This window comes from Manacus candei, unplaced genomic scaffold (assembly GCF_025592945.1).
Source record: "Manacus candei isolate 608988 ecotype Guabito, Panama unplaced genomic scaffold, ASM2559294v1 h1tg000057l, whole genome shotgun sequence".
Classification (NCBI taxonomy): domain Eukaryota; kingdom Metazoa; phylum Chordata; class Aves; order Passeriformes; family Pipridae; genus Manacus; species Manacus candei.
The window spans coordinates 5182182-5204304 of record NW_026138105.1 but is presented as its reverse complement, the minus strand read 5'-3'; the positions used below and the strand labels follow the sequence as shown (position 1 = coordinate 5204304).

Below are 22123 nucleotides of genomic sequence, written 5' to 3'. Positions count from 1 at the left end.
TGTCTGTGGACAAACAACTAAAAAAATTCTGTCATGTACAACACTGCTTAATATCACATAAGTCTGAGACTTCACTCTTATTCAGGAGTTTTCCAGTCTCTATAATTCAATTTATTCCTATCCCTGTAGGACCAGTGCTCTAAAAAGCACTCAAGAGTGACAACAGTTCTGGCTCTTCTCCCAAAGTTTTAGATCTGCTCTGTATGATCCTAAAATGTACTTAAACTACTACTTATAGAAAAATCCTCACAGTCCCACTATTTTATATTCTATCCTAAGTGTAAAACCTCTTTTTTTAAACCAACTACATTCTTCTAAAACAGTAAGCGCACAGTGACAGGCATTTTAAACAAGTACTTCTTATTTATTCACAATTTAGATAAAGTTTAAGGAAAGACAAAAGAAATACAAAGGACAACATTAAAATGAAAAGGAATTTTAGTGACTGAAGTGAGTTTCTACAGCCAGTGCTCTCCATACAATTCCAAGTATTATCCAAACACTGCAGATGCAGATTTCAAATAAAATCCCATTCCAAACCGCTATGACTACTCCCTTTGAAAATTAGACTGGGAGTGGAAGTTAGCCACCTTTATCTAGGAGTACACAGACCAGAAATCCTTTCAGTTTTGCCTTAAAGCCACATTTATCTTTTACAAGATGGAATCTGCAATACAACTTCAAGCAGCATTTTTCGTTTTGTCGGAGCTCTACCATAAAAAAAGTCAGTGTCAACCTTCTGTGTAACAAACCAGCCTTTGATCTTGCTCGTGGAATATCTCAGAGCAGACTCACACTTGCAGCTTGGAGGTATCCTTGGAGATACTGCAACGCTTCTGCATTCAGGCTGGTGCTCAGCATGGACAGAACCTGAAAGCACAGGACAGAGCAGAGGGGTCAGTGATACTCAGCCCACTGCCACACCCTGCAAATACATGTGATACAAGGTCAGACACTGAGAGCAGCAGTTACCCCTGGTGAAAGCAGCTCATCTCTCAGGCATTGCTAAAATCTTGAACAAAACAAAGATACCCATAGGGTGAGGGAGTTAACTGTGCACTCCACTTGTCTGATTTTACATGAGCTGCCTGAATTTCCTGGGTACATGCAATTGAATTAGAGACAAGCATTAGTTATAAGCCATCAGCTGGGTAAACTTTCATTTTAGAAATGGCATATTTAAGCTTACTGCTAAACTAAGTGCTGTGAAAATAAGGCCTTTCTAAGGTTACTAAGAAAAACAACTCACAAAAGCTATGTTCCAATAAAGAATAAGACACAGCAAGATCTTGCCTTCTGGTTATGACCCACTTCATTTTGGTGATTATCAAACATTAGCAAAGGGACCCATTCTCACAGGGGCATTCCTTCTCTGCTGAATGCAGCATCAGGATGCAAGTGCACGAGTCACCTACCCTGCCTGGGCACGCTGTAGACAGCTTGTGAAGAGACTGTGCCAGATGGATTCTAGGATTGTTCACCATTTGACCTACAGGATCGTGCTCTTTTTTCCCAGCAAAAGCTAGTTGGGAGAAGGCAGTCTGGTAGCCTGGAGTATCCTCGATGTCAATGAAGTGTTCCTCGTCAGGGATTGTGTCATCCTCAGGCAGCTCGAAGAGGCCAATGAGGGCCTGCAGCAAAGGAATCCTGGGTGTAGAGAGGGGAGGGGAACACTGGAGCACTTAAAATATGTTAGGACAGGCTGTATTTTACAAGAATGCTCCAAATTACTTGGAACCCTTCATAATTTAGCCTTTGCAGGTACTTGCTTGCTACTGGAAGTGTAAATGTCCAAGGTAAGCTGGACTAGAACTGTAGATCTGTGTAATTTACAGGCACAAGGGAGGTGTTTATACTAATAGCATGAGCAATATATTATCAGGTCAAATATTTATCAGGTCAAGTTGTCATGAAACATATCTAAGGAAAGCAATTCTTTTCCAGATTACAACTTTCCCCTAAGTACATTAAAAAAAAAATGTTTTAGTCCAGGGATCCTGGACTGGATCCAGTTATGGTCATTATATTCAGACTTCCTGATATTCTAGACTGCTGGACTGGCTTACAATCTTCCCAGATAGCTTTCCCCAAAATTGCACTCTCAAGATATTACAATCTCTCTGTCAGGTTGTGAGTATTTCTCAGGTCTCCTGACTGGAACAGTTACAAGTCAAAACTGGGCCTAGCTTTTCAGAAAGAACACAAGCTGAAAGAAAGTAGTGTACTTCCTTAAATGGAGCTCTAGCCAGCCAAATCCATGCTATCCCCATCAAAAACATCTCAAATCAGTTCTGGCATCTACTTTGAAAACACACTTTCATTTTTGTGGTATGAAAAGCCTAAAACTCAGCCTCACAACAGCAGTGGGCCTGAAGAAATCACAATGGAGTTTATTTGAAGGATCTGTTTTGGTGAAAGCTCATATTTCCAAAAACTCCAAGAGCCTCACCAGAAGAACCTGAAGAAGTGTGGTACCTACCACAGCTTGGTGTACTCTGTGTCCATCATGGGAGGACATTCTGTTAATATTTTTGTAATGCCAACAGCACAGATTTTCTTTTCAACTTGTCCAGACACTTTCTGGATTTCAGGAATTATAATTTTCTCCAAAACCATTCCAAACATCCTGTTATGAAATTGAGAGAAAAAGTATTAGAAAGCCTTATCAGCCTCATGGTGACAGAAGAAAACCAGAAACAATGTGAATCACTGGGAAATAGAGAATACAAGATAATTTGTTAAGATGCTGCCCTGTTGCAGTAGACATTTGCACATACAACCTTTTTAAAAATGATACAGACTTTTTATGACCTGCTTAGGAGATCAGTAACTTGAACTATCAATGAGGAACTGTGGGCAGAAAATAAGAAAATCTGCTAGACAAATAAATGAACCACAAAAGGAGAAACATCTGGCACAAATTAGTGACAAACATAGTTTGCCAGTTTGGCTAAAGAGACAACTCCTTCCTACTCCAAAGATAAAAATTACACAGCAGTCTTAAATACAACCCAAACAAACAAAACATACTAACTTTGGCTGTATGCTGTCAAATATCTCTTGCAGAGCTAATGCCCCATATCTTATGCAATACAAGTTAATGAAGACAAGAAAACCTGTAACAAGAAAAAGCTCAAATTAAAACTCAACATGAAAACAAAAGAATAGCTTTAGAGTCAGCAGCAAAATACATTCTAACAAGTTTTTCAAGGAGATAGAAACTGCAGCCTTTATAAATGTTCACTTCTAGTGAAGCACATAAACTTGCTGCCTTGAAGTTGGCCTAAAAACTGCTGATCTGCTCATGTATCACAACACTTAAAATGTTAAACACTGAAAGCATTGCTTTCATTTTGTTTGTGGAAAACCATTGTGAGCAACCTTGTAATTCTTGCTCCTATCAGGGGCATTAACCAGATTTTACAGGATTAAGTAATCTACACTGTCATACTGATGAAAATATTTTAATGGTATTATCTCTACATAAATTACACAATCTTCTTGTCTATGTATTTCAGTAATTGGTCACAGCTTTGCCAGTTTAATGTAAAACCTTTATAAATAACTTCAGTCATTTAAGGCAAAAAATGACACAAAAGCATGGAATATTTCCCAGTGCTAACAGAAACTCCACACAACAGTGGTCAGTATTGCTGTGCTGTGTGAGAGGGAAAGTTTGCTGCTATTAGTTGGAGATTAAACGGACACACTTTCAAATAATTAACACCATCACACAACACTAGCAAAGGAAGAGGAATACACAAGTCTTGTCCCTTATTTTAGTTCCATTATCTCCATTTTCATGAAATAAGTATCAGCTGCTGTGGTGACTGCCCCTTATGGCCCCCTTGATTATAGAAATATTTTGGATAAAGTCCCTGGAGTCACCAGAACCCCTCCATCCATGTACCCACAGGACACTTGATCCATGCAGCTGCACACTCCGAACTGCTGGTGTCACACTGCAGCTTTTCAGAGCCAGGAACTTACTTTTGATAAACTTTGTTGTTTTGGAATTTTGAAGTCTTTGGAATAACAAAATGAAGATCTGTTTCCTGTACTGGTCAACTGATTCACTGGAAATTTAAAAGAACAGTTATTCAATTCACACTAGGATTTTACTGACGTCACTTCACAAAAAAACATGCATAAAATTGTTCAAATCTATTTGACTGATAAATGTGACATTTTTGGTTGTGAAGATTAACATTTGGCATGATTGTACACTTCATAAATAAAGTCTACAGAAGTTAGTTTTGAATATAATTTGAACTCATACTCACGGAGGCATGTGCTCGATGATACTGTTTAGAAGATAAAAGCCTTGATGATCATTAGCTTTAGAGGCAATCAACTTCTGGAACACACCTAACAACCCAGGCTGCAGGAAAAGCAAATATAAGACTTTAGACAACTGTTCTTCATATGTGATCTACCAGAAAGTTGGCCCTCACTATCTAAGACATACACCAAGGCAAAGGCGTTCATAACCTAAACCAGGATTCTGTCTCTGCACTTGAGGACAAGGAAGACACATTTTGGCTCCTTCTCACTCACTCTTCTCAAGACTGCTCTGAACAGATCCCCTGAGAGCTCTCATGGTCCACACGAAGCAAAGACAAGAAAACTGTGCAAATTTATCTGCTTGCAAAAACTAAGTGCAGGAGTTTTCCATCCCAGCTGCCAGAAGCAGGACAGCCTGGGATTCATCTTACCCTCGTAATGTGAAAGCACCCAAAAAGCTGCATTCAGAGCGTTCGTCTTTCTACCTAAGCACCACTAATGTAAAGTACAAGCCCAAATTCTGCACAGCTCCTCCCAGCTGCTGACTAAAGCCCAGCTCCTCCCAGCTGCCACCCTCCCAGCCCCGTGGGGAGGCAGGGGACCCACGATCTTGTCGGCGGCGGCGCTGGCGATGGTGCTGGCCCCCCGCTCCAGGTACGCCTGCAGCAGCCGCACCAGCGGAGGGATGTTCCCCGTCCTCTCCCAGAGCACTGGCTGAAGCAGGTGAGGAAACAGCGCCATGTAGGATGATGGGATTTCATTTTTATGCATTTCCAGAAGTAGGGACATCACTTGGAACACGTAGGGAATGAACTCTGGAAGAGAAACGATGGCATTTACCGAGTCAGACAACACGGTCACTGTCACTTCCCAGGAATCACATAGCCACTGACTGAACCCACAATAATATGATATTAACATGAGGATTCCAGCAAATAAAACACTGGAGAAATGTATCACTTCCCAAATGTAATTATTCAAAAAACTGGCAAGCATTGTATATATTCACTTTCTATTTCCTCTACCTATTAATGCTTCAGAACACAAAACAAACCACTAGAAACAAGGCAATACAATTAAGTAGAATAATAAGAGGCTTTGGAGTAGTGATTGCTAGATATTTTAAAAACACAATTTGATTCAAAAATAAGTGAATGCTGTTGATGGACCCTATGGAACAACCCAAACGCTTTTGGACTGTGAAAGTGCTGTGTCCTCCCCTGGACTTTCTGTGCTACAAAAAAACCCTGCCATGATGTAAATCCCAGCAAGCAAGTGCAGTAAGAGAGCCCAGGCACTCCCTGCTGCCATTACCTTGCACATCATTCTGCAGGATCTCAGTGAACACCAGGAACAAGGCCTCCTCAAAGCTCCCCACGGCCTCCGGGTTGGCCTTGCACGTTATCCTGATCGACAGGCAGATGGACTCAAACATGTAATGGTTAAAGTGGGGCTTGCTGGGATTCTGAAAACAAGTTAAAAACACACAAATCAAACCAAACTTCCAACTAAAGTCACTTATTTGGCTAAATGTATTTTTTTAGTTCAACTGAAGTCTAAAGTAGCATTTGGAAATAAGGATACTTATAAGTGCTTTATTAATATGCTTGTGACGTTAATTGCAGAGATAAAAGCAAATGTAAAAACCTTCAGAGCATAAAGGAGAGCTTTTTTAATCAGTATTTTAAAAACATGTGTTTTTCAGAAGCTCTATATAAATTAGTAAACAGTTAACATATCACAAAACAAAAACTGGAAAAAAATTATTTTTCAATCCTCTAAGTGTCCAATCAATTCTGTATTGAACACTTCTTATATGCTGCAGCTGAGTTTAAACTATACAGAGAAGTCATTTTTTGGACAGTTGATGAAGGTACTCTAAGGCATTCCCTAATGTTAATGGTTAAGAATCAGCCCAGCCTTAATAAAAAACTAAGAGATTTTTACCCACCAAAACCAGGAGGGCAATTTATTTAAGTTAATCCCACATTTCAATGCCAATATTTAATATTAGCTTTAGAAGTTTCACCGGTAAAGAATAACAGAGTTGTGAGAAAAACAGATTATTGCAATGGTGGCCTGTGCACAAGCAAACATTTATACCACCACAAACTAGCATTACAGAGTGAGTTCATATTCTGCTTCCAAATTTCACATGAGAGCAGGGGACGATGATTCAAAAGTATGCCCTGAAAGGAAGGCAGTACCTCACTGGAAGACTGTTCCAACTTAGTTTAGTCAGAAAATACTGAACTCCTTGCAGTATTCTAACAGAACACCACCACCAAGGTATACATAAGTCTTCAGTAAGACTGCTCTAAAACACAAAAGGTGACCCTTTTGTTCTGTTTCTTTACCTTACTGACAGCCAGCAGCTTCTGTGTGAGCTGTGTGATGACAGAAGGGATGTATGGAATTATGGATTCCTGTAGCAGAGAAAAACTCCTCATGATGGCTGCAAATAAATGTAAAGTATTATCTTCTGAAGACAAAATACACTTCTGCCATCCATCATATGCCTAAATCCTTTACCTTTTACTGTTAAATAGGATCTCTAGGAATTGGGTAGAGTAAGAAAGGAACTGCTGCAAGAACAATCAATCTATAACCATGACAAAGGATAAAACAAAGCCTCATTATTCCCATTCCACAGACTGAACACAGAAGATTAAGCAACTTTGCCAAGACCTTCACCTATCCTGGGCGAGTTTCAGATCTCAGCATCCTGTGAGCCATGACCAGCTCTGTGCTCTCACTATCCATGACCAGATCCCCTCCTGACACTGCCCAGGTAGCTGTCCTGACTACAGAGACTGCCACCTGAGAAATAATTTACCACAATACCATTATGTTTAGTATTTCTCTTTGGTAACATAAATTTAGTCAAAGATGACTTGATACAGCCTGGTGAGTAACTGCAGGCTGCGTGGACCTCCTCAGCATGTCTGAATAAATTAGGCTGTGCAAATGAAAGTGTCATAAGCCCTTGCCTCAAGTTAACAAAGTTATTCTTATATTGCAGAACTCCCAAGGCATTTACCTTTCATAATGTACTCATTTTCAGAGGAGCCAGGAAGCGTCAGCGCTTTGAAAAGGTTTGTTAACAGCACTTCTACAAACGGTGCCATTTCTGCAGCTGTAATGCTGTGAAGGCAAACAGCTCTTTAATGATGAAAGACAGCCACAAACTTCAATTTGTGATTGAATATACTGTAATATGCTGTATAATAATACTGTAATACTACTAAATGAAAGATCCCCTACAGATATTTTTCACCCTTAATGCACAAAACCTATGTAGCAGTGACTGCATTTCTGCTTGAAAACTTACAGGGTAGTATTATTTGTCCCCCTCATGGTAAACAGTCTTTCAAGAGCATGGGCTGCATAAGTATGCACCACAATACTTTCTGCTTGGAGGTGATTGATTAGGAGAGGAATAGACACCAGCAGTTGTTCCTTCGGTACCTACAAAAATACAGCAACAAATTGTACATATGTTAAAAAATACAGATGGTCCAACACTGGAGCACAACTGAGCCCATCAGTGACACACAGAGCTTGGCAGAGGCAGGAATCTTGGAAGGCTCCTCCAGTGCTACATCACACCTTGACAACCAGGAGGTGCCTGTTTCTCTCATCACTTCCCCAATGGTGCATTTCATTAACAGTAAGTGCAGGTATTCCTAAGGGATATTTCCCTTCCCATTTTACTTTGCCCTTAATGGGCACTTAAAGAATATCAAGCTTTTTAAAAAAAAAAAAAATCATGGGTATTTCAAAAGAAATTAATAAAGGTGATCTAAAATTTAGAAGTAATAGTCAATATATTTTCTTACTGCACCTCACAAATCAGAAAAGGTAAAGGACAAAGCTGCTGTGCTCTTTACCATCCACTGCAATGATAGGAGCAACTGAGCATATTTAGACTCACACTGACTTGAAAAAGTCTCAGTGTGTCAGAACTAAGCAGATAAGATGTTCAGTGTTCCCACAGCATATGGAGAGCATATAGACTACATGTTAATTGGATATTTATAACAGTATCATTTACTTTCTAAACTAAAAATTCAGCATGAAGTGCTATATATGACTATCAAACACCTGTTGAATTAACATATGGCCAAGTGTGATAAATTAGGCTTGGCAAGTATAAAGTAACAAACTACAGTATGTTTTTACCATAAGAGTAGAAGAAAAACTTACTTGGTTTCTAAATATCATGATATATTTGATACCATCTGCTTTTAGCACAGGGAATTCATTCACTGAAATAGAAAAACATGCAATCTTTGTTGATACTTTTCATACAAATGTGATTACTGAACATATATATAGAGGTGGCATTAAGTCATCATTTTCCTCTTCAAAAATAGTACAGACAATGTTTTTCTATGTTGTTTAGTTCCTGCATTTCTGTATGGGCACTGTTAGAATATCAGTTTTGGTACAAATCACACCCCAGTACCATTAAGAGTAGGGTCCAACTCTTTCAGATGAAATTTCCCCTCCTGGCCCCAAGTTTAAAAGCCCCCAACTACACATTTTGAGACAACTCACTATGTTTCGAATATAGTAAGATAATTGTTGAAGCATAAAATAAACTATTTGCCTTAAATCTGGACATGCATAACCTCACATAACCCTGAGCCAAGTGTTAACAGCCTCTGCCTTGGAGATCAGGCTGATACAGGAGTGCTTGAAACTTCAGGAACAGTGGTCACTGTCAAGGTTCTGATATATCACAAAAATACCATATCAAAATTAACATTAACTTACCAGTAGCAGACTTTAAATCAGGTTGAATATGATTCACAAAGAATTCTGTCAGATTAACAAGTTCATTGGCTTGGGTTATTCCATGCTGGAAAAATGAAAAACAAACCAACTCTATTTTTAGAGGCTGATATCCAATTAATTTTCTTACTCATTTTTACGTGCTTTTAATAAAAGGAATCTAAAGCATGCATGCACGAGGAGATTGTTGAAACTGCATCTTTTGACAGTCATCCAGTTTCTTTTGCTTAATGTTTTTAGTGTCTTGATTTCAGCTGGAGCACTTCTGAGGTTCAAAGTTACCAGTTCTGAGTTGAGGAATAATACCACATAACAATAATATGCAGACAAAATTTTAGATCAACATCAGCATCTTAGTACTTTTTTTTGTGATAGGCTTTTTAAAAAGGGGAAGTTTAGGACTCAAAGTCCAATTGTGAATTAGAGCAGCAAAATAATGACCACTTAGTTTTCTCTTAGGAAAAATGCAATGTATTTTTAAACCAGGATTTTCAGATGGCTATTTTCCCATGAAGTGTTCTAGGTGATGTTATCCCATATTTACCACTAAATAGCACAGAAAAGGATGCACAACTTTGCAGTTTCCCAGTTGCTAGCAGGCTGATTCCCAGTACACATCACTGTTAATAACTACTGCTGGGCAGCAGATTACACCTGGCTTAAGGAAGACTGAGAACCTTCAGCACAATTGCATAAAACACTGCACAGTGTGTTTTACTATGTTTTACAAAGCCACTGAGCTCTGAACTGTGACAGCCTTCAAAATATGTATATCAAAATTTGTTCTGCAGGACATTTGATACAATACTCCTGTTTCCAAATACAGGTGTGGCTTTTCAGTGTCTCCAGATGATTAGTTGCTTTCTCCCCAAAAAGTACTGAGATTCATTTCTAGCCATCATTACCACTCACATGCCATCTCAAGTAACAGGAAACATTGGGAAATATCATGACAAGAACTCAAGAGCACCTAAACTCCTTCTAATCTGCTGAACTCTTATGATCATCTTCTGTAAAGCTCTATTTGCCTTCCATGGCTTTCAGACTCTGGCTCGGGGTTGGCAGAGCTCAGAGGTTCCAGACCTGAGCCAGTTTTGTTTCTCTGTCTGGCTGATCCCACGTGCTTGTCAGGCCTGCCCACAGTCCCACCAGGGGCTGACTGTGCCCTGCCTTCCTGAAGGTCAGATACCACCAAATTACCAGCTGGCACAGGATTATATGATGGACAGCTTTTAATTCATCAACATCACCCACTGACCAGGCAGTTACTCTCATTCTGAAGCAGCTTAAAATGAACTGTAGGCTTCATCTACACCATGATATCTGAATTTATACAGATTACAACGAAGAGAATGTAAAAGTACCTTCTGTGTTTGAGCTTTGGATGCCAAAGACGTAACAAGGTAAATAGCTGCATCTTTGTGCTTCCAGTTAACAGATGGGTTCTTTGCATATTCTTGCAGCATAGAATTAACATATCCAGAAAAGATCCCTGTCACAGGTCCTTCAAAAAATTTGCACAAGCCTCTGACCAGATCACAAGCTGCTCTGCGCCTGGTGTCAATATCTGCATGAGAACCAAAGATTCTTTGGACACGGGAAAGCACACAGCTTTTCATGTTAATAAACACAGTAATCAAAATATTAACAGACAGCTTCTCAAATTACAGTCACAGCCCGTGTTAATTACTGCAGCCCTCCCCACTGATGTGTACACACACACTGAAGTCTTTACTCCCTGTCCCAAGAGGACTGTTTGCACACCCAGAACAGACACCCACCCATGTGTTCACAGCCCCCCTGCCCTGAGCAGGACACCCAGGCTCAGGGGGTGCTGCTGCCCTGGCACCCTGCACCCCAGTGTGCTGGGCTTAGCTGGGAGGGAGTTAATTTTCTCCCAAGCAGTCCATATGGTGCTGTGTTCTGTACCAGTGACTAAAGCTGTTGGTAACACCCAGTGTTTTGGCTGCTGCTGAATTGCTCTGTCACAGTGTCAAGGCTTCCTCTTCCTCCCGCTCTGCCTTCCCAGCTCCTAGTCTGGGGCAGGCAAGCACGTGGGAGGGGACACAACCTGGGTAGCTGATCCAAGCTGACCAGAGGGATACTCCATGCCATATAATGACATGCCCAGCAATAAAAACTGAGGGGAGAGGGTTTTGGGAGAGGTAGCCGTTGCTCAGAGCCAGGCTGGGCAAATGTCTGCTTGTGGGTGGTGGTGAGTCACTGACTGCTCTCCTCTTTTCTTCCTCTTTCTTTCATTTGAACTGTCTTTATCCATCAGACTTCTCACTTCTACTCATCCCACTGTAGCAGGGTGGAGCACGAGCCAGCTGCTGGCCCACCACACCTGTAAGGACATTTTTGTAAAAGAAACCCAAATGCCAAAAACAAGCAAACAAAAACTCTGTTTGTTTCAAGAGAGGAAAAAAAAAAAAAAGGTTTTGTGGCCTTTCATTCAATTTAGTGACAGAAAAAACAGAAAGAAAACCAGTCAATTCAAATGCAATAGAGGATATTTAAAAAGTAATCTCTGAAGAACACAAATACTTCCTACCTCAATTCTGTTTCAAAGCAGAAGGAGCTAACAAATAAAAGCTTTACAAATACCTAAGAGGCAGACAATACTGGATAAGAATGATAAAATATTTTCTTGAAAAAAGTTCAAAAACATATTCCTTGAGTTTTGTCCTCTACTCACAATCCAATTAAAGGAAAAAGCCCTATAAAAACACTGTTCAAACAAAGACACTGTGACAGGCATATGGTGACAGCAGACTTGATCCCAGACTGGAGAAAATCTCTTGGGGGGGTGGTGTGTGGAAGCCTTCTCAATTTCAAAATAAAGTTATAAAAGCTTCAGTAAATATAGCTCTTTAGAGCTATATTTAAAGACCAAGTATTCTTAGTATAAATCTGTGGATTACCAGATCCTTCCAAATCCCTTCTTATATATTCTTCAGAATTATCTTCAAATGCTTCTTCATCAGCCGCTGAAAATATAAAATACATAGAAGTTTAAAAGCTGAGGTCTCTGGGTTTTATGTAAAAAGGTGTATCATCATCAACTTGCTAGTCTTTCCAAGGACTGTTCTGTAACATTAACACAAATTAATCAGAAATATCCGGCCAGACTAGGCTGTTAAGCTTGTTCCTGTCCCACAAATTAAGTCTTTCATACTCATGAGCCAATGTATCGATTTTTTTTTTAAAAAATCAAACCCAAAACCTCTAAGACATATTCAACACCAGGTGTATTTAAAAAGGCTTCCAGAGTAACAGACTTAAGAGAGAGCAGCTCCTTATCACTGCAATACACCTTCACTGCATTTTAAATACTAGGATCAATATGAGCCCATCCACACCTGGAGAACTAGACATTACAAGGCCTGATATTCCTGCCTATTTAGGCTCCTTGAATTATTCTGACATTCACTTTAAGCATGGAAATTTATTGCTGGCACATGACCTAGACTTCCTACACTGGGATTTCAACATGAAAAATTAGGTATATTTATACAAGTCTACAAACCCCACAGGACACTCTGCTGCATAAACTTGGGTTTGAATCCATCACTAAAGTACACAAGAGGGAATCCTCGATTCTTAGTCCTGCAGAGTAACTTGTCATTATAATTAGATTTTGGTTGTGCTCTCGAAAACTTAAGTCTCCAAAAGTTACCTCTAAATTCCATATTGGGAACAATAACTTTTTCACAGATGCTTGTCAATGTATTCTGGTCTTCAAACAGATGCTTGTAATGTGGTCTTTCACAAACTGAGGCCAGAAACTGGATTGCATTACTGACCAGCTGCAGCATCACAAACAGAACACAAAGCTTTAGCATGACTGATCAATTTATAATTCATTATCAAACTTGACAAGATCAGCTTATAACAACTCACCAAGTCATATTTCACCTCCTGGCCTGTCGTGACTAACAGATTCCAGATTGCTGTTACAAAACGTGGCAGGTAGGGCTGGAATTCTTCATCATATTTTTGAGCATATAAAGCAGCATTGTCACAAATCTGTGATTTCAAGAGCTCCAGTAATCCAGCTTCCTCTTCATCCTCACATAAAACAAAACTAAGAACTTAAACATCCAAACTTCAACATTACTTCAACATTAAAAGCATCCATACATGTAAAGGAATTTTATGGTGTTCTAAACAGGTGAAAGAAATCCCTCTCATGTCCCTAGAATTACTGTATTTTGCTGGTCTGTACCCCAACTGCTCTCCAAGTCATAAATCATACCTACATTTCAAATAAAGGTACTATGCACTTTAAAACATTCAGACCCAATAATTTACATGAAATTAATTGACAAATGTAATAGGAAAGAGACAACACAAGGCATTGAAAAAACATGCTTAGATGTTAGATCGTGATACTTTAAATTGGAACAGTTGTAGTTCCCTGCCCTTCCCCAGATCAGCAGAGATGCTTGTGGAACCACTAAGTGAATTAGGAAATTGAGCTGGAGTTAAAAAACCATCTCAATCAAACAACACCCCAGTTCTGTGTGCCCCTTTCCCCTCCACCCCCACCTTTCAGCTTTAACGTCTCTCCCAGTTCAGCTGCACCAGTGTCTGTGCTGGGAGCAGGCAGGAGAGAAGAGCAGCAAAGCTTCTTTTAGCAGCAGGGTAATAAAGCACAAGATACCCCTCACATGCCTCCCTATGTGCTGTCAAGAAATTTATAGAGTTGTTTTGGCTCTGTCAAGTGGCAAACTACTGTGCTGTGTCGGGAAGACCAGCACTCAAAATGCAGAAAGCACGCACAAAAATAATTTGAGTTTCGATAACTTGGCATCATCTTTCACCAGGGAAATTACTAATTCTTTAGTCAGACAAAGACAGCAAATGCTAGAGCACTCAGGATGTCCTGCCCTCTGTGTTCAACTGGTTCAGGTTGTTTAGGATACCCTGTTTTCCAGAACACTGTGCATGAACCATCTGAGGCACAGAAAACCTGAGCACTGTGATGCCAATGGTCAGGTCACTTCAGCAAATGTCCTTGAAAGGATTGACTCACTGACAAGTATTTCTAATTTGATTTCTGTGCACAGCTGGGGTATACCTATAACTGACATACAGCTTCAAGAAGTGGATCTCAAATTCCTTAGACAACAGAGCAACTTCTCTTAAACCCCATTATGGCCATTCTACTCCTTTGTTGGCCCAACCAAGAAAACATTGCATTGTTCAGAGTTAGACACAAGTTTGCAGCCAACTCTCTCCCCTACACAGAGGCAAACCAGGAGGTTTATGCAGTACTTACATCAGTCTGCAACAGTTTATTATCTAATGTTAAAAGACTATGAAAATTTGTCATCCATGTTTCCATGTTATCTTCAAAAAACTCTGGAAGATCCTGTGAAGGGAAAGCATAAATCTCCATTTTAATTTCTGACTCCACTGCTTAGATAACATACCTACACTGTAAGCAGTGCATCCACCTTATAACCTACTGAGGTACAATAATCTGAGGAAAACAATCTTCAAAGTGAAACACTACTCCCTCCTCCTCCCAGATGAAAACCCTCCTGGCAGATGCTCTGGAATACAATTATTTCCAAATAAACTATTTGCTTGTACCCTAAACAGCTCATATTTTTATAACAAATGAACTTTATTGCCTCCTACTCTCTGAACAAGAGAGCACAAGTCCCTTTTAACTCCAGCTTGTTCTTTTGCCCCCTGTGGAAGCACAGCCTAAGGAATCCGGGCATGATCACACTTCACAGACTCATGTTCATGCTGAGACACTAAACAGGTGTCACCTAGCAAAGGAGCTTTTTGCCATTTTCTATATAGCACACTTATTAATGTCTGAAGTTTAGATCTGACTGCAAACCCTAACACCCCACACTTCTCCCAGAATTACTTCCCACTGCAGCGGAGTTACTGCACGGAACAGCCTTTCAGCCACAGGACCAAGTTCCTGTCAGCACAGACACGTTTATAAAGGAGCACAGTGAGTACAAACTCAGGCATTTGACTCCTGCCTCTCCCAGCTCCTATTCAGGGCCCCCATACAACCCCTCCTTGTGGTGACACCTGCTAAACTTGTGTTTAGATAGGGCCAAGATAACGTGTTAATTAACTCCGGCCTTCCTGTGCCTTCACTCCAGTGCTGATGCACTGTTAACTGTTATTTCTACCATAAAGCATGGCCTTAAAGGCTGCCTCAAATGAATTCTACAGTAGGAGCATAGCAACTTCATGAGATCAAAGCAAAACCATTAAAAAGAGATTCACCTGAAAATTTAAACTATAGAACAGCTTCGCAATTAGAATGAGAGAGGAAAAGAGAACCTTCAGGGCACTGGCATCATTTGCATGTGTGCTGCAAAGTTCAATAGTTGCCTAGAAAAAAATGCAAGATCCAGTCAAGTACAAAAACCACATCAACAAAAGATATTGAAGTGTCATGGGACTTTTTTGTTTGTTTAATCAAAAAATACAGTTATTTCTCCTCCCCTCATCAATCCTGTTAGGTCTCACTTCATGACTTTGGCTTGAACTTCATTAACAGCTTCAAAACAACTGTTCTTGAGTTTTAATTTTACAGCCACCCACAAAAAGCAATTCAGAACATTAAACTTGTTTTAGAAATGATTCAAGAAGAAATACCTTAAAGAGATTTGTCAAGGGTAAAGCAAAGGCATCAAGAACAAGTTTGATCTCTGTCCATAACTCATTTGACTTAAATTCATGGCGGTACCTGACAAGTGAAACACATGAAAAACAGAATTCATATTTCACATTTATTACCAAATTAACCCACCCAGAATTATTTTATTTGTGCTGAACTTCGAAACAAATACTGCCAAGTAAACAAGAACTAAACAACATAGTTCAAAACCATGCAAGGTGTACAATTTGACAACCACTTAAAGGCACATGCAGAAGTCAGAACTTTGTCAGTCTCCAGTGTCAAGTCTAACAGCTGAACAGAAAGTTTACAATCCATCCACAACCCCCCTTTTATTGCCAGCACCTTTTAAACAGAGAGTGAGCGGTGCGAAGGACCCCGTTGATGACGTGGAAATCCCCGCTCTGGAAGCGATTCACCATCTCTGTCAGCAGGTCTGGCCACTTCTGAGGAAAGTCTTCCCGACCAATAATACTGATGGCATCACTTAACTGCAAAGGAAGTGCAGCTGTCACGTGGCAGAACAGCACAGGAATCACAGCAGTGCCAGCTGCTGCAAACATCCCAGGAAATGCTGCTTGTTCTTGTCAGACTCAAAAACCATTGGGTTAAATATCTACCACTTTTCACCACAAATACAAAACCCTCACTTTAAGTTCAATGTGTACACACGGTCTCACTTTCTAGAATTACTGTTCAACTGCCTAATGCTAGAACTTGCTATAAGATTACACAGTCATTATCTTAAAAAAATACTAAAATAGGTAAAAGTAGTTATACCAATATACTCCAAGTTATTTAGATCAGCATGAGCTCACTGGTAAGGAAACTGAGCTCTGCAAATAACCAAAGCCTCTAGACATGCTTTGAATACTCCCAAAGTCTCATGGATATAACCAGGAATTGGCATATTACCTGCTTTTGAATTTGTTCTGGGCTGCTAAGCATCAAGGGCACTATGTTGGCTTTAATGGCTATCCTGTCTGATTCACATATTTTGTTTGGTTCATCCTCAACCTAAAATGAAAACAATAATTAAGTCATGAGCATATTCAGTATACTCCAGGCAATGACTGATGATCAGCATTTTCAGTAACCAACAGCTTATACTGATTTATGTAACTATTACATTGCCGAAGAACCTAAGAACCAGACCTGTTAGAGACACTGCCTGCAATGAATCTGAAACAGCAGCACCTGAGAAAAGCTGAAAGAAATGATGTCTTCCTGTAAAACTTGGAAACAGTTTCTTCCAACTGTCCTAGGGAAGCCCCAAGCAGGGAGGCAGGACTCACTGCTAGGCATTTAGAGAGATGAGGACAGAGGTGGTGGAGTGACCACCAACAGCAATTCCTCCTAAGGAATTACTGAGGAGATTTTTCAGAGAAATGAAACCTTTTTAAAAGAAATGAAAGGCAGCAGACAGTATGTATTCTGCACATACTTCAGAAATAAATTAAACCCAGCAAGGTCTTCCCTGGCTCCAGCAGTGCCCTGTATATTTGCCTCTCCAGGCTTGAACAAACTGAAGTCCTTGAATAGGCAAAACCCTTTTACTGAGCTCTGGCTCAGTGAAGTTCAAGGCTGCGGAATTAAACCCCGTGATCGAGGCAAGCCAGGCCTACGGCTGCATTTTCTGTTCAGACAGCTGCTCCTGAAACAAAAGCTGCAACTCTGGACAACACAATGTGCTTGAAGCCACAGAGCAGTCGGAACAGCCCTCGGGATGCACTCCCTGCCCAGCATCTCCACCTACTTCAGAACAAAACCCCATCCTGAGTTACATCAGCTTTCCATAAAAAGAAGCCACTTACAACTTCTTCCATAACAGAACGTTATTTCTACCTAAAATACACCACAGAAGATGCAGTTTGGGAGAAATGACTAAGAACACAGTATCACAGCAAGAAAGTTCTAGAAATGTCATGGCAGACTGAATGTGCTGAATGTGCTCATGTTATGAGCACAACCAGGCCCAGGACTGCTCTAGCTCCTCAGTGCTGGTGTGATGGGGAGGGCAGAAGTCACATGCCAATTTGGAAATAGGTACCAGCTAAGATGCAATGATAAAATATTTCAGTTTCTCTGTAGTAAAGAAACATCTGCTATTTTTCAGACACATACAAACAGTACTTTCAGTGAAGTACAAGCAGTATCAATTAAAACCTCTCATCACTCAAGAAGTTCAGCTCTCAGTGCAAGACTTTCTACCATTAAATAAATTTCATGAATGCTGAAAGCTCTGAATCAAAAACATTTCTGTCCTCTTCAAAACAAAGGATAAGAAGGGATTAAACAGCAATATTTCTATTTGATCACAACAAATACTTCCAAGTGTTAAGCTGGCAGGGCACCAAAATAAACTGTCCCAGACAATTCTGTGCTGCAGCAGAGAAGAGAAGCTGGTAACATCACCTTGAGCTGCAGGGCTGGCTGGGGATGTTTGTAACACCCTGACCACAGACAGAGGCCCAATGGGCCAACTTGTGTGGAGAAACAGTTCATAATCATTCCAGTTCAAACAATATTAGTCAGTTAAATGAGCTTTAAATATTGTGTTTCTGCAGAATACTCGTATAACATTAGAGAAAAATATTTGTTCATCATTTTATCACCCAGCTCCAGTTTTGTTTTAACAGGATTGACTCCAGCAGCCCAGGTTTTAGTCCCTTCTCACTAAGTTACACCTTGACTTTGTTCTCTGAACTCTGCCTTTCCCAGAGCACAGACACACACACTGCTCAGGGTCACTGCAGAGTATCTTATTGTACCCTCAAGGGATGATCAGCTACTCACTAGGATACCTACAATTCTCCAGTTCCTTTTAATGTAATTCTTGAACGTTACAGATGCACAAACTTTGATGACATTTTCCTGTGATTTCTCCAGCAGCGTTAAGAGTAACAACGGATAGTTCTGGCTTCCTTCCACGGACTCGAGGAACTTCTCAGCTGCAGGGGAATATAAGGGGGTCAGCAAAAGCTGCTTTCTCTAATGGGAGTCCTACCACTCCTCAAATGTCTGTTTAAAAGAACCAACACACAAACACTTCCCCAGAGCTTCACAGGAACAAGCCTGACAAGAGGTGCCACAGCTTCTCTGCTGCTGAGCCCTTCCACACTCCTGCCACCACCAGCAGCTCTCAGTTCCCTGCAGGATGGAGAAATATTGCCTCCTCACCACTTAAAAGCCAAGAGAAATAAATCTTGGCTTATTGTGAACATCAGCGCTTTTTTAAATAACAATGGTACCAAAAGAAAAATCAAGAATACAGAAAAACAAAATCACAAAAAGCAAATAAATTTATTTATATCTCTCCTTCATTAGTTTTTTGGGGGGAGTTGTTTTAAAAGGATACCAAGAACTTCTGCAAAAAGGTTATTGTATAAACATCCACAGGTTGGCTACACACAGACAGAAGAGCCAAAAGGAAACTGAACTTTTTTGATCACTCATGAGAATCACTTACCAGGACGCCTTATAGCAGGATCTGGATCTAGTGTTTTCTTTAGATACTCAGTTAAAGTTTGTAAATTGGCATCACTCAGCTCCATTTTGGCAGAACCTAAAACCCACAAGTGGTTTTGTTACAAGCAGAGATCAGAAAATCTGTCCTAAAGTTACACATGTAAAAGCAGATCCCCCAGAGGCCACATGTCAGCTCTTTCTGATGACACCTCAGCAGCAGAGTCCCAGCCAGGGAAGAAGCCACTGTGCACCAGGCACAGGAGACATCCCACTCCTCCAGCTACAGGTAACTGCTGCTGCCTGGCTTAGCGACCCCAAAAGAGGCTCACACAGCCAGTAAACATGAACCAGCCAAAAGATCATCTCCTGCCCATTCAGGACATCAGGAATTTGGTCAGCTTTTCTGCTGTCAGCCCCAGAAACCTGCTCCTGGTTGAAAAAGGTGAATAGTCCTGCCCTACATAATTGTAAATAAAACAATTCAAAGTGTATTGAAGAGTCGAGGTTTGTTTAAAAATCAAATACTCATTATCAAAGAAAAATGTCAGAAGAAAATACTTTTCTATAAAGAGACAAAAGACTGTGTAAAGCCAGAGCACCTGTCCCCCCCATAAAATTAGTTGAGACTAGAGTGGAAGTTAACTCAAATGCAATACTTATTACAGAGTGACTCTGTGCAATAAGTGTATAGTGCTCCTCTCCAGTAATCCTCCCACACACATTCCCATGCATACCACAGTGATATACTTACTTCACAGCTTTAATTGGAATAATTAATATTACAGTAACACTCCAACAGCAAGTTGTGCTTTAATGGACATGCTGTTGCTCAGGACATCACCATCAACCCTGCCTGTCCTTCCTGCCACCAAAAGCACAGTTCACTGTCTACAGGTGTAACAAGGAAGCAAAGATTTCCAGTTTTCTTCTGGAGTGTCTGATTAGTAAGATTGACTGAAATTCACCTGTCCTGTTCTGGAGTTGGTTTATGCTGATTATCAGTGCAATACTGCAAAGGCAGTGAGCTTTACTGACACAGTTTTTACATCAGCTATGGCACTTATACAATTTAAAAAGACAATAACGGTATTCTCTTGATTTAAGTGAATATTAATGAGGAATTCAGATCCCAATATATATTGTACAAAGTAAATATCCCCCTTGGACGTCCTGCCTCCCCTGTTTCCCTTCCTTCTCGGGGTTTACTTGTCCATAGTCTTGTTCACCAATTCACATCCACCAGCATGTTTTGACCTGTTACCTACGTACGCTTATTTCCTTCTCTTCCTCTAGGTCTTAATGTTTGTTTTCCCGTACAAAACACGTTGGCTGTACTTTAGCTGGAGTGGTACAATGCTCTCTGTCACGTTATGACACGTGCCTGCAAAAAAGGCCTCGGAGAACCCATAAAATGTGCTTAACGCATCACCCACTTTGGTCAAATGAACGCCGAGCCCTGATGGAGAAAAAAACCCCAGCCGGGCCGAGAGCGGCCTGCCCGGGGGATCGCACCGGGAACGGCTCCCGCGCCCGTAACGAGGGTCCCGCGGGCACTTCCCGCTGCCCGCCCGGCTGGACCGGGAGCGGCCGCGCCGCTTTCCCGCGGGACGAGGCGGTGCCGGGGCGGCCCGCGGCTCTCCGGCGGGGACCGGCCCCGCACCCTCCCGGCCACTCCCGGCCGTTCAGCCGCGGGCGGGTCGGGGCCGCTCCGTTCGTCCCGCCGCCCAGTGCGGCGGTGGCCCCGCAGGCTGGCCCCGGGCCGGGCGGGCCGCGCTCCCCGCGGGCCGGGCTGTGCGGGGGCGGTGGGACCGGGCGGCCCCCGAGCCCTCACACTAACCCGTTCCCCTCCCCCTCCCGCCACCCCGGACTGGCAGCGGCCGCAGCCAATGAGGGGCGCGGGCCGTGCAGGCCCAGCGGCCGCGGGCCAATGGCGAGCGGCGGGGGGCGGGCGGAAGGGCCCAGCAGGGTGCGCTGCGCCTCTGGCCGCGCCGCGGGCCCAGCGCCGAGCGCGGCGCGGAGCGCAGTTGGCACAGGGGCGGCCGCGGGGCCGCCGGTGCGCGGGGACACCCCAGCCCCAGCCGCAGCCGCGGGCAGCCCGGCCCGGCCTCACCTGGCGGCTTCCCCCGGCGGCGGCGGCGGCGGCTCCGAGCGCTCCGGCTGCGCTTCACATTCAAACCGCGGGGCGGGGGCGCGGCGGCGGCTCCGTGACCGCATCGCGCGGGGCGGTGACACCGCGCGGCCGCCCGGCCAATCAGCGGCCGCGTCGGCCCCGGGCGCGCCGCCCGCAGCCAATCCGCGCCGCACGCCCGCCGCCGGCCAATGGCCGGGCCCTTCCCACAAGGCCTCGCGGCGCCGCTCGCAGCCGCCGCGGGCCCGGCGCGGCCCGGCCCGCACTGGGAAGAGAGAGCGGCACATGGGATATGGGACACGGGATATGGGACACGGGGTATGGGACATGGAATATGGGATAGGGACACGGGATAGGGACACGGAATATGGGATAGGGACACGGGATATGGGATAGGGACACGGGGTATGGGACACGGAGAGAGCGGGACACGGGATATGGGATAGGGACACGGGAAATGGGACACGGAATATGGGATAGGGACACGGGATATGGGACACGGAGAGAGCGGGACACGGGATATGGGATAGGGACACAGGATATGGGAGACGGGATATGAGATAGGGACACGGGATATGGGATAGGGACACGGGGTATGGGACAGGAACACGGGGTATGGGACACGGGATATGGGATAGGGACACGGGAAATGAGACACGGAGAGAGCGGGACAGGAGGGAGAGGGATGTGGAATAGGGCCATGGAGAGAGCGGGACACAGGAGAGGGACACGGGAGCGGGACGGGAGGGAGCAGGCTATGGGATAGGGTCACGGGCCCGGGACAC

At 42.6% G+C, this 22123-nt stretch overlaps 1 protein-coding gene across 3 annotated transcripts; it reads right to left on the bottom strand.

Moving 5' to 3' along the window:
- Positions 1–343: 343 nt before the first annotated feature.
- CSE1L (chromosome segregation 1 like) lies at positions 344–21442 on the bottom strand. 3 transcript variants are annotated; one of them, XM_051802730.1, is made up of 25 exons: positions 21321–21442; positions 19212–19307; positions 18551–18693; positions 16658–16759; positions 16088–16233; positions 15721–15811; positions 15346–15453; positions 14366–14458; positions 12985–13152; positions 12761–12890; positions 12006–12071; positions 10446–10648; positions 9064–9148; positions 8491–8552; positions 7616–7752; positions 7325–7428; positions 6642–6739; positions 5599–5749; positions 4891–5099; positions 4284–4381; positions 3991–4076; positions 3035–3116; positions 2480–2626; positions 1416–1647; positions 344–870 (listed from the first exon to the last, which is right to left on the bottom strand). In XM_051802730.1, exons 2-25 carry the CDS (start codon positions 19294–19296, stop codon positions 781–783), a joined length of 2916 nt encoding a protein of 971 aa, XP_051658690.1. In that variant the 5' UTR covers positions 19297–19307; positions 21321–21442; the 3' UTR covers positions 344–780. The 3 variants fall into 3 exon arrangements, with proteins under 3 accessions (XP_051658690.1, XP_051658691.1, XP_051658692.1); XM_051802731.1 differs by lacking the exon at positions 21321–21442 and adding an exon at positions 20640–20732; XM_051802732.1 differs by lacking the exon at positions 21321–21442 and adding an exon at positions 19962–20559.
- Positions 21443–22123: the final 681 nt, after the last annotated feature.